This window comes from Dermacentor silvarum, chromosome 2, assembly GCF_013339745.2.
Source record: "Dermacentor silvarum isolate Dsil-2018 chromosome 2, BIME_Dsil_1.4, whole genome shotgun sequence".
NCBI classification, from domain to species: Eukaryota; Metazoa; Arthropoda; class Arachnida; order Ixodida; family Ixodidae; genus Dermacentor; species Dermacentor silvarum.
Genome location: NC_051155.1, coordinates 244,748,612 through 244,765,612, shown reverse-complemented (window position 1 = coordinate 244,765,612; position 17,001 = coordinate 244,748,612). Strand labels below are relative to the sequence as shown.

The following is a 17,001-nucleotide window of genomic DNA, read 5'->3' as shown; positions in this document are numbered from 1 at the left end:
TAGCTTTAAACGCTGGCAATGAGCACGCAGTGTTGGTACAATGGTACATACATTGCATTCAATATGGCGGTGCTGTAGCAAATGCGTGGCCAATGCTGGACATGGGTAATAAATGTATTGCTTTTGGTGGCTGTTGTCATTTACTCGTACCTAGGTTTGCTAGCATTTGAGGAAAGTGTTTTTTTTTCCCTGACCTTCCCAACTTAAGGAGGGGGTCTTAGAATCGAGGCCGGCCTAGATTAGAGATAACACGTACCTAACTGGTGAAAATGCTAGAGTTGTTCCGCACTATAATTGTAGTCATTGTGCCCTTTCATGAAGTGGGCCTCCTGCCCAATGTGATGCTGCTGGTTAAAAAAGAATAGAGGAATCTTGCAATTTTTACTACCACAGTAAGATCGCAATGTTATTTAAATTTCGCTATTATATATCGCACGGCATGAATTTCAGTGTTCAGTAAAATCTGGGCAACGCTTATTTCACGAGACTGGAAGAAATGTTCTAATTATCTGAACATCTGGTTATAAAATTAACCAAGAACACAATAAACAAATGTTTAGTGCGTCAACATGCCTTTATTTTATTAAACAACCTCCATTTCTATTTCTCGCGAAATCTGAGCCGAAACTTGCAAGTCTGCGTGACAGAGAAAGCAGCCTCGTGACTTCCTTTGCAGAGCAGTAATGGCAGTTGCGCCAACATGCACATCTGGAAAGACCTGCTTATCCCTACCAAGCATATCTTGCAATTATTTCAGCCACCGATTTAATTCAAGCAGAAATTATTAGTCACTGCTATGCAGTCAGGGAGTTTGATGCTCGAACGCGAGTCAGTCGAAGCAGTATTCATCATACTTGCCGGTAGTTTCGAATATGTTTGTTGCATCACATGCATGCAAGTTTCGTAAGCAAAACTGACAATGGGAATGCCAGCAGACGGAAGGTTTGGCTTTTATTTACTTGTGGTTCAGCCTGAAGCATGATCGTGGCTGTGCAAATTAATGTTTACTTGAATTAAATCTTCGGAATGTGCCGTACATCTCCCATAATATATGCTGCATATATGCATGGTCACATATAGTAAACAAAGGAAGCTAGAACATTTGATTGCAACTGGCACGCGAGTGCAGGCCTTACATTTAATTTATTGACGCTGGCGATAGTGTCGAGAGTTTTAACTACGTACCAGCACAACTACTAATGCAACTATACACGTCTTTCAGTAGCAACTAAAACACCAACAGATGGAAAGTCAGTTGGCAGATACAGCTTCAAGATGGCCAATCTCCCGAAGAAAGACATCAGTCTGAAGCCCCCAGCATTCCCATGTATGCAATACAACAGCAGTTTCCTACATTTTCCTACACGTAGGCGCAATTTCCGGAAACTACTCACAATTAAGCACCCTCCCCGCACAGTGACTCATGCCAATGCAGTGATCGTGAAAGGTATAGGTGAGAAGAGCATGGACAGAAAAGAACAAGAGAGGGAAGCATGCCAAGAGGTAAATGGCTGGGGTGCCTATACCACGTGTCTCAGTGGAAACTACCTCGAGTTATTAAGAATAGGGGATTATGAAAAAATAAAATTCATAGCAATGGTGGACACCATAAATTGTGCATTAATTTCCAATATGCCCTTACATTACCGAAAGTTCACGTTATCGTTTAAGACATGTTCTATCAGTAAGAATCCTGACAATATCAAATCAAGGTATTTGTCACCGAAGTAAGAAAAAACACATATGCTCTACATTTTACCTCGCATCACCCAAGGAAGGCTCTGTGGGAAAAATGACTCATAGAATGACAGTGCATCTTGCCAACAAGCTCAGCAGCAGTCATCTGGAAAATGGTGCTAGTTTCAGGACTCCTACCCAGTGGATAATATGACTACAGCACTCATTCTGCAGTATGACAATTATTTCTGAATTAGTGACAATAATTCTGTTGGCAATTGTCACATGTATGTCACAATTATATGCAAAAAGCGTCTTGAATCCCCAGTTCTTAATATACTAGGAGACAGTCATTTAAGCAACTGCTGTTGTCCATCTTGTCTCATTAATTTGCACTGTTTTCGTTCCAAATATGTACCAACTGGCCCAACAACCAACTCTTTCAAACTGGTACACGATGCTCTTCAAGGGGAATCTGAAGCTTTGTTCCTGACCTGCCATTGACTCTGGGTACCGTAAGTGCAGCTCATGTAGGACAAGCCACAGCAACAACTGCAACTTGTCCATAAAAGCGGGCAAACATGCTGTTTGCACTACTTACAAAAGCGTTAATAGAGGCAGGCAGAAATGAGCTATAATTTAACACACAGAGAGAGGGAAAGACAGCAGAAGAAGAATGAATCATGCAGAAAGGAAGGAAGTAGCATGCAAGGTACTGACACGCAGTCACGGCGGAAGATAGCCCGAGAAAGTGGGTCACGAGCCCTGAGCCTTGCCAGGCGAAGCTTAGCCAGCTTCCGCTGCTGCCAGCTCATGTTGAGAGAGGGCATGCGCTTGGTCCTGCCCAGGCCACCACTGGCCCTGCTGCCACCGCTGTTGCTGTGACGAGAATACAGCCAAGCTACAGTTCCAAGCAAGGTACTCGCTTAGGTGATGCCGAAAGAACAGAACTGGGCAAGTCGTCATAGTATGTTTACGACTGGAACAGCACTCTGTGCTGTCACCCGTTTTTTCTGTCACGATTGTGTTGTACTGTTCCAGTGATTAACAGTTCCATAGAGTTGCATACTGAGATTGCCAAAGGCAAATCTGACATTGCAATTATTCAACCACTATGGAATCATGGGTAGTTTTAATATGAAATATTTTTTTTAGCATTCCAAGTATGAAACTGCAGGCAGCACGAAGCGGTAAAAACCAAAAGGAATGTGGCACGTAATTCTTAGCAATGAATGCAGAACCACAGCAACAAAGGTGTGCCCTTGCAATGATTCTAGCAGTGATATAAGGTATTATCCAATCAAATTTGTTAAGTGGGCTGAAGTAATAACTTAAAATAATAAAAATACCACTTCCCGTAACACCTAGTATAAGGCAAGACAGTTCAATGAGTCGGATGACAATGCAAACACTGCTCCACTTACTCTTTGGTAACAATGACACACTATCCAAGTCATACAGTGGCCAAACGATGGAAGCCAGCACCTAGAGACAATGTTTCAACAAGGAGATTCATCCAGTCTTTAACAGGGGCCCGACGACAAGTTTCCTTGTCGAACCAATGGCTTTCGCTCGCCACTGTATCTCTTTGTGAACCCCTGTTTTATTAAGCTGTATGCTGCACAGAATAAAAATGCAATCTGCTCTACGTACCTTGTTGTACCAGTCGCTTTGGTTGGAAACCGGCGCCTCCTTGTGGGTGGCTGCAGTTGTGTTGTAGCTGACTTGCATTTCGAGACTGCACTCACAGAGAGTGCACGCATAGATTGGCTTATGCTTGTTGTTTGCTGGTCCAAAGTAGCACTTGTGCCAACTGGACCACTGGCACTTGATGACCCCAAAAGTCCAGCATTTCCCTCAAGTTGCTGCTGGAGGAGAAGAGCAGCGGCCCTTTTGCGCTGCCACATCAGCTTGGTGGCTTGCGACCGTTGAAGGTTGACACGGCGGACAGCCTTCCGGCGGCATGGCCTCCATTCATCATCCTCAGCATTTGACTGCTCGCTGCTGCTACTGCAGTTGCTGCTGCAAGAGATGGCAAAAGAAAGTGGGGCTGAAGTGAAGAATGCATTCTATGCATGTGTTCCAATTCTGGCGAACATTGACACTTGTCTACTATGGCGGCTATGTAGACAGTTTTGATCCCATGTAACGGAATGCACCCCGGCACCAACCACCTCCCATCAACAGAAAAGAAAAACGAATATCAATATTATATTGTAACACTTTGTGTGTGCAAACCGTATAAATAACATGGTTTACTTCAAGTGCAAACAAAAGTGCGACTACGCTTTCCGACTATTTGCGACTATGGATAACAGAGCATTGTGTGAACAAGACTTATCCATAAAAGAGCTCCAAACCAAGCTGGGGTGACAAGAAAAAAAAGCGCATCAGTGACGACATTTTTCAGGAACGTACTTTGCTGCTACAATTGAATACAAATGATACACTAGTTAACCCTTCCAACAAATTAAATACGCTTTTAAATTCTGCCTCTAGGATGCCAGCTGCAATAGAGAAATTTAGTTGTGAAGGTAGGTGGATGATGAAACATATCCACCTACCTGAAAGCCCCAAGACAAGCGCTGGTTTCAAGGTATCCACCCTCAAAGCACGCAGTGAAATACAATGCCCAAGTTTATGCAGTACAAGACAAAGCTACAAGAAATATGAATATATTTCATAGCAGATTTTGAAAATTATTCGTATCTCAAGATTAGTGGTATTCTAAGAATTTCTACTAAATTAACATGTGTTGGAACCTGACTGGCTTCAATTGTGACACTGCAATGTGCGCACCAAGTGTCCCAAACAAGAAAAGGGAATTCTCAAGCCACCACTGCTTCTGGAGAAGACAAGCCTACTTAGAGATAATGGCTATGTTGGGTATTTTCAAGCGCAGTCATGGCTCATGGGGACTGTACAGAAAATCAGAAGCACACAACTAAAATAAATGACTAATTCTTAAGCGCTTTTGAAATAAACTTACATCAAGAGCTAGTTGAACTTAGAATTGTGGGGTGCAGCCAAAGGAACTCTTAACACTACACTTTTCAACAGCAGCAGGTAAAAAGAGCAAGATTGTGGAGCCATCACCCAGCATTGTAAGGATTTTTCCACCTGTCAGAAATGTCCACGATTTCACCAATGAAAACCTTTTTAACTCCCTCTGGTCGGAATTTTTTAAAGTAACAAATTTATGTCCTCCGCAAGTGAATAAGACAAGAATAAGGTTGCCAAAGCAGCCTTTCACGATATGGGAGAGCTGCGTGTCACAAATTTCATGTGCTTTGGGGAGCCTCTCGAGGCTTTAAACTTCTAATTTCAATTAAGATTGTGTAAGAAATAGGCACAAATTATTCAAGGATTGTTTTCATGCCACACTTGGCTAAGATGGCAGGCTCCAAAGATGCACCTCAGGCACCTAAACTCGTCATGTGGCAACCCCGGGAGAACTTTTTCTAAAATTTAACAAGGACCAATCATCTGCAGCACTCCTAATTTCTCAGGTTAGTTCCTGCCTCTGTTTATTTTTTTTACATGTTGGATATTCCTTGTAAAGCATTACCTCCAACCAACCCTTGTAAAGCATTACCTCCAACCAACCCTTGTAAAGCATTACCTCCAACCAACCCTTGTAAAGCATTACCTCCAACCAACCCTTGTAAAGCATTACCTCCAACCAACCTCTGCTCATGCTTCTACACCCCATCAGTGATGCACAAAAACTGCATGCACAGAGGAGCTGAACCCCTTTGTCCTCTCATGTATATAGCGACCATGTTTTGTCTATGAATTGGTTATGTCACGCCTGCAGCATTATGTCTATCTGAAATAAGGACTTTCATTTTGCCTCAGCAAAGGCCTCCAGGCATTGTTAAGACCTTGCACCTCAATGTAATCTGCTTGCCTCAAGGGCTATTTTACCAAAGTTTGATTTTCTGTTATGTCCAGAGCGAGCTTCAGGCCAGGATTATCTTATTCCGAGCCCTTAAAATGGGTAAGTAAGTGATGGTTTACTTGACAGCCTTTCTAGTAAGTACCAGAAAGTTGAAAAATATGTCATGAAGATGCAGCAGTGCTACCTTAATTTTCAATGTGGGCAAGAGAATGTAATTATTGCAAGAAGTGTTATTGAGTTTGTGGGTGTGGATGGTACAAATACAATGGATTCTGCTGGTACACCTGTGAGCAAAAGTATGCAGACCAAAGGTTTGCTGAAGAAGAAAAAAAAATGTTTTCATAATTAAGCACTAATAGATTGATGGAAGCACTGGAAAGTTCGAAATATCAAGTATAGAGCGCAGTCCTCAATTTCAAGTCACATTCAGAGGCAGAGAAGAAAATCTATATCATTTATATCACGGAGCTCCTGGCCCATATGGATTTGCTCAGGGGAGTACAAAGTACAATTTTTTGCCTTCATAAATGCACACACATCAGTATCCTGGCCAGCCTAAACACATCTGTTCCATTTTATAGGAAACTATTGCTCCAAAGAAAGTTCTCAGCTGTTTGTGTTGCCAAATATATTATTTGGCAAGCACTGAACAATGAAGATTAGGATGGCGATTCAGTTTCATCCATCTGCCTTGCTTACTAATGTGTAGCTTGTCTATGGGACGGGGGGTAATTAGCTCGTGTGAGGTGTGTAAAATAGGACCAAGTACCTCGATAGCTTTGCAGGCTAAAAAAGACGAATAGGTACGCCGGCAGTCCTAAGTTGCTGCTGATGTGGAGCTTGCTACGAATGTTTGCCACATTTGTCGTATGCCAAGGGGGCAGACCTGTAATCACGAGTGTCACGCTTCGTCAACGTTTCCAATGACCACCCACGCGACCTAGTCGTTTCGCGCCTTGACAGCTCTAGCTTCAGCAATCTGTGTCGTACCATCTCTAAAAACTAATATACTTTATTTCAACTCACAATTTTGCATAGAGGCAGTCTACAACTCACCTCCCTGCAGACTGCTCCTGGACCTCCGATGTTACGCTGGCCAGTTCTTCGCAGGCCTCCATTCTTCACTCTTTTGGCTGACCGCGTGTAGATGCACTGAAGAGAACGAAAAGCAAGCACAAGCAGCAAATCACACACTGGGGCTGAAGCAGTACACGCTGTGCTGTGTTTAAAGCAGAAGCCATTACCGAGACACCTTTAGCTTATTTTGGTCGCTGATGGCGTCGACAAGGCCAGACGGCACTAAAAAAAAAAAAAATGCGTCTGGTGGGCAAAAAAAGAATTAAATATAAATAATGGCTACAATACAGAATTCAGAGCCACCTGACGAACGCGGCGTCAGCGAACGTTCCAATCCGAAGGTAGGCCTAAAACGAAACCGATAATGGCACGCGGCGCGCGCTCCCCGTTCAAGCCCTGGTAGCAAATCTCGACGCTGGTCTCGCCTACTGTTCAGAGACAAATATGAACAGCCCTTCGTGACAGCCTAAGAATGGAGCCGCGCTAATGACTCGGGGCGAGACGAAGCCGCCCACAAAATAGTGGTGGTAAATTTCGCACCCCCGCGACGACACCCGCTAGACGAGCGAAGAAGCCTCGGCACGACCGAGGTTGGCACTCGGGACAGCAGCCGCACCACGACCGGTTCGCCTTCGAGACTCCGAGACCCCGCGACGACCGCACGAACTGGGGACGTGCAGCGCAATCGCCAGGTAGGAGAGCTCGAAACCCGGCGTCCAGCGTCGGCAGTCGCGTGCCCCGAACGCGCCCACGGCAAGTGCGCGCGAGACCTCGCTCTAGGCTTTCTTCGTTGTTTTCCTCTGCTTTCTGTGGAGAAACAGCGGCAGCAGAGTTTGGAACTCTCAAAGAGATGACGGTTTGTGTGTCGAGCACGACCAAGTTAACGCCGCGTGCACGTGGGAAACAAGCACGTGGTTGTCATCGCAGGCAAAGCACTGACAGCGATAACTAGAGTATTACATGAAGTATTGACCCTTTTCGCGGAGCAGTTTGTTCTACAGAAACGAGATGGCGCTTTCGCGGCGCGCCGCTCGTGGCCTCAGCGACAGCGCACGAATACGAAACCACAGCTTTTACCTTGCTTCTGTGCGAGCAGCTATTGGCAATGCAACTCGGTTCTCGCTACCGCATTGTGCTCCAATCATGCTGCAAATTGTGGAGCGGTGCATTGAAGACGTGTGAAGTACTTGGCTGCAAAAATAATGACTGGCATATTAAGGAATGGAATGAATTTGTGAGACCAAATTCACGGACCGCTGCTACATAAGGACAGCCTGTGTTGCCGGTCCTTCGCGATGCCCACGACTTTCCTCGAGGATAAAAAACTTCACTCTCCGCCAGCGTTATATCGCTAACCTCCAAAGAAAGGACTTCAACCCCGGAACGTCGGCAAGAGTGAGTACTTCTTGTTAAACAATGACAAAGGGTGTAGCGCCGCTTCCTGTCACGGTAAGTTTTGCGCACATTATCTACACACATCTACCCCAATTGACACGCAAACTTACGCCCACTCTATCGCCAACGTATCAAGAATAAGTGAATGGGCGCACACTTGAATATATGCGCACTATATTACGCACAATAAATGAAGGACTCCACCGACAGCGCACGAATGGTCGAAGCTGAATGTTTCGTGACGGTCCGCAAAAGTAAGCGAGTTACCAGCGATAATACATCTTTGCCACCAGGTATTACAACGTATAGAATAGCTACGTTTCTTTGTACGCAGCAAGACCGGATCTTTCGGAACTGCGCATACCCGCGAGCAATTAGGCAGAAAAATAATCAGATAGTGACCGCACCGACGAACTTCACTGGGCTTCTTCAATTTTCCACTTCTGGCTACCCGCGGGCTGCCAGGATGATTTTGTTCTGGCTGCTCTCTGGAAGTTCTCTGGCTAGCAGACGACAAAAAGTTGGTCTTTATTCTATGAAGAGGCGATGAGCGCTCGCCGCCATCTTTGTGGGGACTTGACGGATTGCAGCGCCGGCGCTTGAGAACTTTTACCTCGCTCAGCCAAACTGGCTTGCGTCGAACGCTAGCGCGCGCCGCCCCGGCTGTTGTGGTTTTGGACTTCGTCTCGCGTACTCGTCGGCGCGGTGCGTGGATCGCTGATTGCGTTGCTTCTAGCGTTATCTTACTAGGGTTCTAACGCACCGTTCTGCCTTGCGAGGCGGTGCCATACGAACTGTGTGTGTGTGTGCGTGTGCCGCGAATGCTTAAACAGCGCGCGCGGCGCTGTGACCGTGGGCGCTGTCGATTATGCTTGCATGGTATTTTCATCGTGTTCCGCGCAAGTTGTTCGCGAAGTTGTAGATGCTCAATTGCCCCACATCGCGGTGCCTTTTCGGCTCATCTTTCTCTAGTGGTATCCCTTTTCACATTGCTCGCGTATATGCGGCGATATCTTTTTTCTGCAGTTATGTAGCGAAGGCGTCGCAGCTAGCCCATGTTCGCTCCGTCTCTCCGTCGTATGCTTGGGTGGCAGCTCGAAACCGCCGTTGATGTTAAAGGAATGCACTGGTTGAGATTAATAGTGACCACACGTATATTAGGTTAATTATTACTCTCATGATCGACCAATACTATTTTTCGTGTAAAGCTTTTCGCTGGTCACAGGTGGTGTGGATTTTCATGCGCCAGCCGCAGCCCCAGCTCCTTCAGCACAGGAGCAGAATTGAAAGGAGCACTATCAACCGAAACAAACTTTCTGAAATCGAATTCAAGCATGTCGATCGGCACGAAATTTTACGCGTTATGACGTACCCGCTTTTTCGTGTCTTGTCAAATGACTTCAAATGTCACCGGTGGCCGACCTCCTCGAGGCATCCTCGAGCGATCGCTTTTTCGCGATTATTTACGTGCGATTTTGCGTCTTCGCATCGGACGCGTCACAGGCCGTTTGTTACGCTGTGCAAAGTGAGTTGCCCAGTCGCGCGAAATCTCGCAATATTGATCGTTTCCCTGAACACAGCTGTATATTTTCACGGTGGCAACGCAGAAATGGGCTGACTACGGCGCGCGCGCCGCCCACGCCGGTCGCTGCCATGCTGGTAGCATGTTTACATTTATCCCGCGGCCAGCGCTGTCCCGGCGTTCGATTTTGCAAACTTCGGGCAGCTCCGGGTTGTCTTGCGATCCCAGCCCACGTGACTTCCTATCAGAACCGGAACTAGCTGGCTGCCGTCTGGCTGGCAGAACTCCGAAAATCAAAGAAGCCCACTACTGAGTCAGTAACGTGACAAGCCGATGCTTCGAATTATTTGCCAAATAAAGAACAAAGAGCAAAACACATTAATCCTGATTCAATCCGTAAGCGGAAAGTTTGGATAGCTTGGAATACATATTTAGCCCCGCTTTTAGAACAAGCACCATATACGCTGCTCGCGCCGTTTGGACAAAGCTTAAAATCAGCTCCGAAAGCGCCTTTGCATGTTCTCTGAAGCTGTGGCCAAAGCTTCGTGTCGTCCACACCGTCTACGATATCTCCCGAAACAAGAGGTTTGCTAAGCCGCGCCGGCGTCATACACATCCACTGTAAACACGAATGCAACGGAGGCAGCTGAGGCAAGCAACGGACGCGTCACCACGTGATCAAACATGGCAGCGCCCACGGGATCGCCGCGAAAAGAGTCAATAGGCTCGCTTTTTAGGAGCAGTGCAGCACCCACAAGCCGGGCATGACGTGCGCCACTTCCTGCTCCGAAACTGCAGGCTCTTATCAGCGTTCTCACTAAGCCTCGCGTTTAACGTCTTTAAGCCTCCAGCGTTGAGCTGCAGCGTTCACCAAACGCGCAGATAGCGTTATTTCCGCTGCTTCAACTGCCTGCGCTAGGCTCAATGTCCAAGTATGGAACCTGCATACGAGCACTGTTTTAGGGTGGCGTCAACTGCGAATTTTTAGCCGCTATTCGCCACATTTGGCTGGCCGCCATTTTGTGTCCCTAACTGGCTACACTGTTGGCTGCACCGTGCGAACGGAATTAAAGCCGCCTAAACGACGAACCACCGGCACTCTTTTTTTTTTTTTTTTTTAACAGGCGAACGTCATGAAGAAGCTTCCAATGGAACATATGACGCCAACGCAGCAAGTACGGCTGGAGTGGCCGTATTGTTATCGTTTCGCCTGAAGGCGAAGCATTGAAAGCGAGAGCAAGGTTAAGCGTTCGCTGAAGGCGTCGCATCTCGATGGTGCTGCAGATATGAGACCGAAGGGAAAATTGGCTGTGGCTTAACTCAGTTATGCCTGGGTGTGCGTAGCGAGAGGTATGGTTATGCCAAAGTCTTTCGCAAACGTCACACGCAAATCCAAATGGATTGTCTGTAAAGTCCGTTTGGACCATGCACGTCGCACTTGAAATTTCAGCCAGCCGAATCACATGGTCCGTCACACGGCGAGCCTTCACGTCCTCCAACTGCGTTGTATCGGCGGCTAGGCGCGGCGTTCTCTGAACTGCATCACTCTGCCGTCTCTGTTCGATACGCCGAGCACGTTCTTCTGTCTCCGCAGCTCGTTGCCTCCTCCTGGTTTCATTCCGTCGTTGATCCGCTGCCCTGGCACGAGATGCCGAACTAGACGACGAACCATCCTCATCTGAATGCACTCGCCTGGCCGGTTCGTACTTACGACGCTTCTCGAGTCGTGCGGCTCGTTCTTCCTCCGTCTCCTCGGCTTGCTGCCTCCTCTTGGAGGCGTTCCGACGACGAAGCCAGGCTTCTTTCAGTCTCTCCGACTAACTTTCCATATCTGCCGACGAATCCCACCTAACCACCCCTTATATACATACGATGCAACGCCGGCTCTTCCGGCGATGCAACGCCGGCGGTTGCTAGGCAACGGCTCAGCTCGCGGTGCGGCCACCGACCACAGCGAAACGTAGAGAATACGGCCAATGTAGCTCTCGCTACAACACAATCGGCGTTCGTTAGCGCCCAAAGATGGATACCTCGAGCAACGGCCGTGCCTCGACGTTTACTGTGCGTTCAGCTCAGGCATACATGCACCACGACGTGCTTGCACCACGACGCCAGTGTGTGCGCACAGCGCTCAGGTCAGCAGCGGAAGCTGCCCTGTGGCTCCTGCTGAGCCAATTGAGCACAGCATGACGGTGCATCCACTTGGCTTCATCGCTTTTAGCAGCCAAACGCACAGCGCGTGACAACGGCGACAGCGCAAACGCACCTCGAGCGCCCATACAATTGCTGTACTGCAATACAAAAATTTCCGCCTCCATTCCACCCTGTGAAAGTGGATGCACAGCGAAGCTGTTGCCGACGTTACACAAGCGCCACCACCACAAGTCGCCGCACCGTCGACATCAATGTAGCGCCCACGACCTCGTTCGCGCGGCCCTTTCCGTTCGTGCTTCGACGCTGCGCGATGCACGTTCTGGTTTGCCAGGGACCTCGGACATCGCTGCCACCTAGCCGAGGCAAAGGCTTGGCCGCTGTCCCTGCTGCTGCTACAACGTGGCCTCCATCACGCTGACAGGCTACATCACGCCCCGGGTAGCGCGGCTCTGCTGTCGAGGTTGCGGAGCCGACCTCACTCGCGCATGGGTAGCTTGTGTCAGCTCTACGAGGACGTTGTTGGTCGCCCACCCACGCTAGCTGTCCCGCCACCTCCTCCGCACCATCAGCCATTGGAGGTGTGTACACTGGAGGGCTTCACAAAAAGGCGATCCCCAACCTGCGCCTTGTTCCAGGCGTCGGCATTCCTGCTGGAGGACCGGCTGGACGGACACCTGCACATCTACACTGACGGCTCCGTCCATGCAGACTCCGGATCTGCCACAGCCTCCTGCGTGATCCCTGCCCTCCAGCGCTCGGGAGTGTGCCGGTTGCCTTTCGCGGCTAGCTCCACCGCCGCTGAGGTGGCCGGCCTCCATCTAGCTGCGGACCTGCTGGCGGAGGACCCCCGGATTCTCCGGCTGTGATCCTCTGCGACTAGCGAACGGCGCTCCTGGCCCTTTGTCGACCGGAGACCGCCGGCCTTGGCGTGGCACTAAGGGCGGTAAAGCTTCGCGCCCTTGTTTCGAGTGGCTTGAAGCTGTCGCTGCAGTGGCTCCCCTCTCACGTCGGCGTCCAGGGCAACGATGAGGCTGACGCCCTGGCAAAGGCAGCACACCATGCTCCTGTACCATTCAGCACCGCTGTAACTGCCTTTGACTACGCAAGGCACACGTTGCAGCGGCACCTAACGGCGCTCCACCCTCGCAAGGCAGGAGCGGTCTCTCCTGCTGCGCCTCCGGATCGGCTGCTCCGGGAGGGCTTCCCGGAAGTACAGAAAAGGCCTGGCTCCAACCCCGGATTGCTCAGCGTGCGGAGAGGAGGAAACAATCGAACTATCCTACTTTGTTTCTGCCCCGCCTTCTCCAAAGAAAGGGCTTCACTCTACACGTCATTCCGACGCCTAGGACTCCCTACGGACTTAGCATCGCAGCTGCTCTTTCCCGGTCGGCACCACGGCTCCGCCTTCAGGCACCTTCTCACATTCCTGGAGGACACGAGGCTGTCGTGCAAATTGTGAATGCGCCGCCTGGCTAGCCCTGACGGTCAAGGGCTGTGTAATCGATCGACTTTCACCCTCTTTTTTACATCCCCAGCCCCTTCCCCAAGGCGCTGAGTCGTGCTCCCTAAAGGGCTGCAGAAAGCTTCACAACCACAATCTCTCTCTCTCTCTCTCTCTTCGCGGCGTCCATACGCTTGCGCGTAACCCACGATCACGAAGTGCGGTCGCAGCACACTCTGCGCGACCGATGCAACGAACAGCTAGAGCACCCACTCATCAAGGACAGATGCATCGTGTGCACACGTTCGTCACGCGCGCACACAGGTATGCCGGAGTGCAGCATATATCTTCATTCTAGAAGACCCTCGTCCTGGCGCAAGTGCGTTATTGAACTAATTCAATGTCACAAAGTGCGTCACAAAATTTCTAAAGTACGACTTACACACAACCTGCAGACATGATAGCATCGGATTGTAATTTGAACATACGAGAAAACATAATTCCGTTACGCGGAAACTCAAAATTACACTACAGTCAGGTACAACTTTAGAAGGCAGCGGCATTTGCCCCCCTCAAAGGCGGAGGCATACGAGCCTCCACCAATGGGCGCGCACTAAAGACTTGCGTCATGAGCTGGACGGCCGGTGTGCCCGCCGACGAAGAACATGGCAGCCCGCGCTTCAAGCCGGGGCGAGTCGCGTCAGCGGGACTATTTCTTTAGTCGCGGAGGAAATGGCTGCTGCGCTTCGGTCATCTGAGCGGGGCCTCTCCTGTCTTCTTAAGTTGTACCCGACTATAGCTCTGAAGACGAACATTTTTTTTGTCGACGCGACGGTGTACACGCACGGACGCAGAAAATTTGCCGGGGTAGCCACATACAGCTTCACTGTAAAAATTCGGCACAGACACTTAAGACGGCTTACGTGTGGGAATGCGAAAGCACTATACGGTTTATAGACCTCGGAACGTCATGAACGCACGCCCTAGGCACACCATTAGTAAGCCGGAGCCGTGGTGTCGGGGCCGCGTGATCGTCTCGCACCCCGGAGGCCCGGGTTCGATTCCCACCCAGACCAAATTGTCTTTTGAAAGCCATTAATTTAGTTTGTTCACCGTAACCTCGCTGAGAAATGCGACGTCAATCCGAGAATTTTTGACGTGTATTTACTCTTTGTGGCGTCGGATTTTCGCGTAATAGGGCATATAATGCTTTCGCGTTAAAATTTGTCAGTTTCGCCTGAAGGGCGAAGCATTGAAAGTGATAGCGACGTTATACTCCCGTACAACTTCCCGTGGCAACGAAGAAAAAGCTACGGAGTTTCCAGCTGCCATGATGACGCGATGTTTACAGTGCCGTCGTGCTTTGGACTAATTTCATCGCCGATTATTAGCAATCGCTCGTTGCAACTGTACATCCGTCGTTTTAGCTATTCAGTAATTTCGTGCTGCTAACAGCAGAATTGTCTACGCATCATCGATCGCGGTTTCGCCTGACGGTTGGTGAAACCTAGTTTTCGTATCGTGAACAACCTTCTGCAACAGCGAACAGATATGAGTAGTGTGAAAGGCGCCACCGTAACGAGAATTAAGCAAACAGACAAGGTCAGACGAGCAATGTTCTCAATCACAGCATCGTAAAAGTACAGATGTACGATAAGAGCGTTATTTCTTATTTATCGGCTGCAAGCTCACCTCGCTGAGTACGACGACGCGATTCGACGGCAACCGCGTTGTTGACGCACTCTTCACCCAACCAATCGTGAAATAATCGTGGGCCTCCAGAGCCTTGTATACCTTCATTTCTGTCAACTATGCGTAGTTTGTAGACAAAACCAAGAAGTTGACATCGGCGTGCGAGGTGGCGTGCAGCAAGTCCACGTCTGTTGTCGTGTCGGTCCCTAGGCCGGTATTTTGTAGCGATGCCTTTCAGATGCTAATGCCTTTTCGCGCTTGGTCAGTGTTCAGGGCGACGGTCCGCTTACGTTATCAACGGGATCAGCCGGCCGTGAGCGGTGGATGATAAGACTAGTATATAATAAGGCATCGCTACAAAATACCGGCCCTGGGGTCAGCGAGCACGGATCGACGCGGTAGCACATGTTCCTCGCTTCGAAGCGAGCCCGCGTGGAACCGACAAGCTCCTCAAAGAGCGACAAAATTCACGCCGCTTGACTGCCTATAGCCATCACGATTTGCAAGAAACTTCCACGTGGCACAGCATAGAAGAAGCGACGCACCACGCTAGCTAAGTCGCACAGCAGATAAGAAGGAATCCACCACGCTTATAGAGACTGTATCCGTGATTTTCAAGATAGCGGGCGACCAAAACCAGAAGACGATGTGACGTCACGTGAAAGCTGTATAAGGGACGCCGCATAGTGCTGGCCGCCGGTACAGTTTTGACCAACTGAGATTAACCAGCGTGCATATGTTGGATCACGGAAGTTTCGGCATTCCGCCTTTAGAGCGTTGTCGCCGCTGGGTATCGAAGCAACGCCGTTGTGTTCTGCAACAGAAGTGCAGCTGCCAAGAGGTATCCTACCTTGTCCGATACAATTACGGTGGAAGCCTCGCAATTAATGCGCTGTTCAATGAGAGCACTAAGAGGCCCTTACCTTAGCGCTGCACACACACACACTGAAAGCAATCTTGACTATGGTGTAAAGCGTTAACATTTCGCTAACCAACCGGTTTACATTCAATGTAATCCTTTAGGCAAACATGTCAGATATGAATCTAACAGACCGAGAAATATTGGGCATCAAACTCTCAAGTCCGGGGCCGCGTTCTTGAGTGATCACTTTCAAGAATACCTTTTGCTTTACGCAGCGTCGGGCGCGCATGACACCGCACCGAAGCGACGGGCGTTCCACTCGCCGAACTACAGGCATGTCCAATCGGCGTTCGGTGAAAGTTAAATGCCCGTATTTGATGGACCTAAGATGTACCCACAACACAGCCCTTGCTTCAGTCATCCCACAGGCGTGCTGCTTACACTGGCAGAGGCGCAAGAAAGGCAAGCGGTGAACGACGCCGGTACTAAATGAAAACGTGAGCTCCCGTTCTATCTCTAATTATACATATATAATTAGAGGTAGGTAATTTTGATGTATACAAACAGAGGTCCTAGAGCATTCCAGTTTTGCCCTCTGGGCATAAGAATTTCGATGGTGAGTCGCAGTGGTGCGGCGGAACAGAAACCTGCAGACTCGGCACTTGCTACCCTACAGTTTCGGGAACTTTCCCGTGTATTACACGAAAAATTGAGGCATAATGCAGATTTCTTTTGTTCCAAAACACGAGAAGAGATGTCTCGTACATTGAACTGCAAAAGGATCCTGCGACGCTGCTCGAGTGATATTCCCCCATCCAAACAACAAGCTGACATGGCGGCTATCTCGAAACGCCACCACGTATTCGAGAAATTGCAGATTCAATTGCACGGGCTTCGGCACGCTACCGTTCACTTTATTTTACAAGCACTAAAAGCGCATTATAGTTGCGAAGGGACAGAAACAATATTTATTCGAGAAGGTATGGCGCTCCACGTCACATTTCGTCATCTTGAAGAAAACGCGAAATTGCGTTTTGCAAGATTTCTGCTTCCCGGCACAAATTTAAAAAAAAACCTGCCTCTCGACGGTCGATCAGGGAGCCAACATGGCGGATAATGACTGCCGTGTAGCCGCCATGTGTGTCGGGAATTAAGCATTGGGTGCAGCTTTAGAACAGACAACCCGAGACTGACTCGGACCTCGAACAAGACGCCTTCCTCGGAGCGCCTGAACCAAATGAAGTCTGACAACGCCCCCCTCTTCTCTCACAGGTGGCGCA

General features: G+C 49.0%; 1 protein-coding gene across 13 annotated transcripts in view; it reads right to left on the bottom strand.

Moving 5' to 3' along the window:
• Positions 1-17,001, bottom strand: part of LOC119443018 (uncharacterized) — an 89,840-nt gene that overhangs the window by 36,514 nt on the left and 36,325 nt on the right. For 8 of the 13 annotated variants that reach the window (XM_049662529.1, XM_049662531.1, XM_049662532.1 and 5 more), the window contains exons 2-4: positions 6,635-6,730; positions 3,331-3,699; positions 2,398-2,556 (exon numbers count right to left, since the gene is read on the bottom strand). The exons of 1 other annotated variant lie outside the window; for it this stretch is intronic. In XM_049662529.1, coding sequence (XP_049518486.1) covers positions 2,398-2,556; positions 3,331-3,699; positions 6,635-6,696 — 590 coding nt within the window. In that variant the 5' untranslated portion in view covers positions 6,697-6,730. Of the gene's footprint in view, positions 1-2,397; positions 2,557-3,330; positions 3,700-6,634; positions 6,731-7,195; positions 7,449-17,001 lie in introns of those variants that run through there. 4 more of the 13 variants (XM_049662528.1, XM_049662525.1, XM_049662527.1 and 1 more) reach the window with 4 other exon arrangements.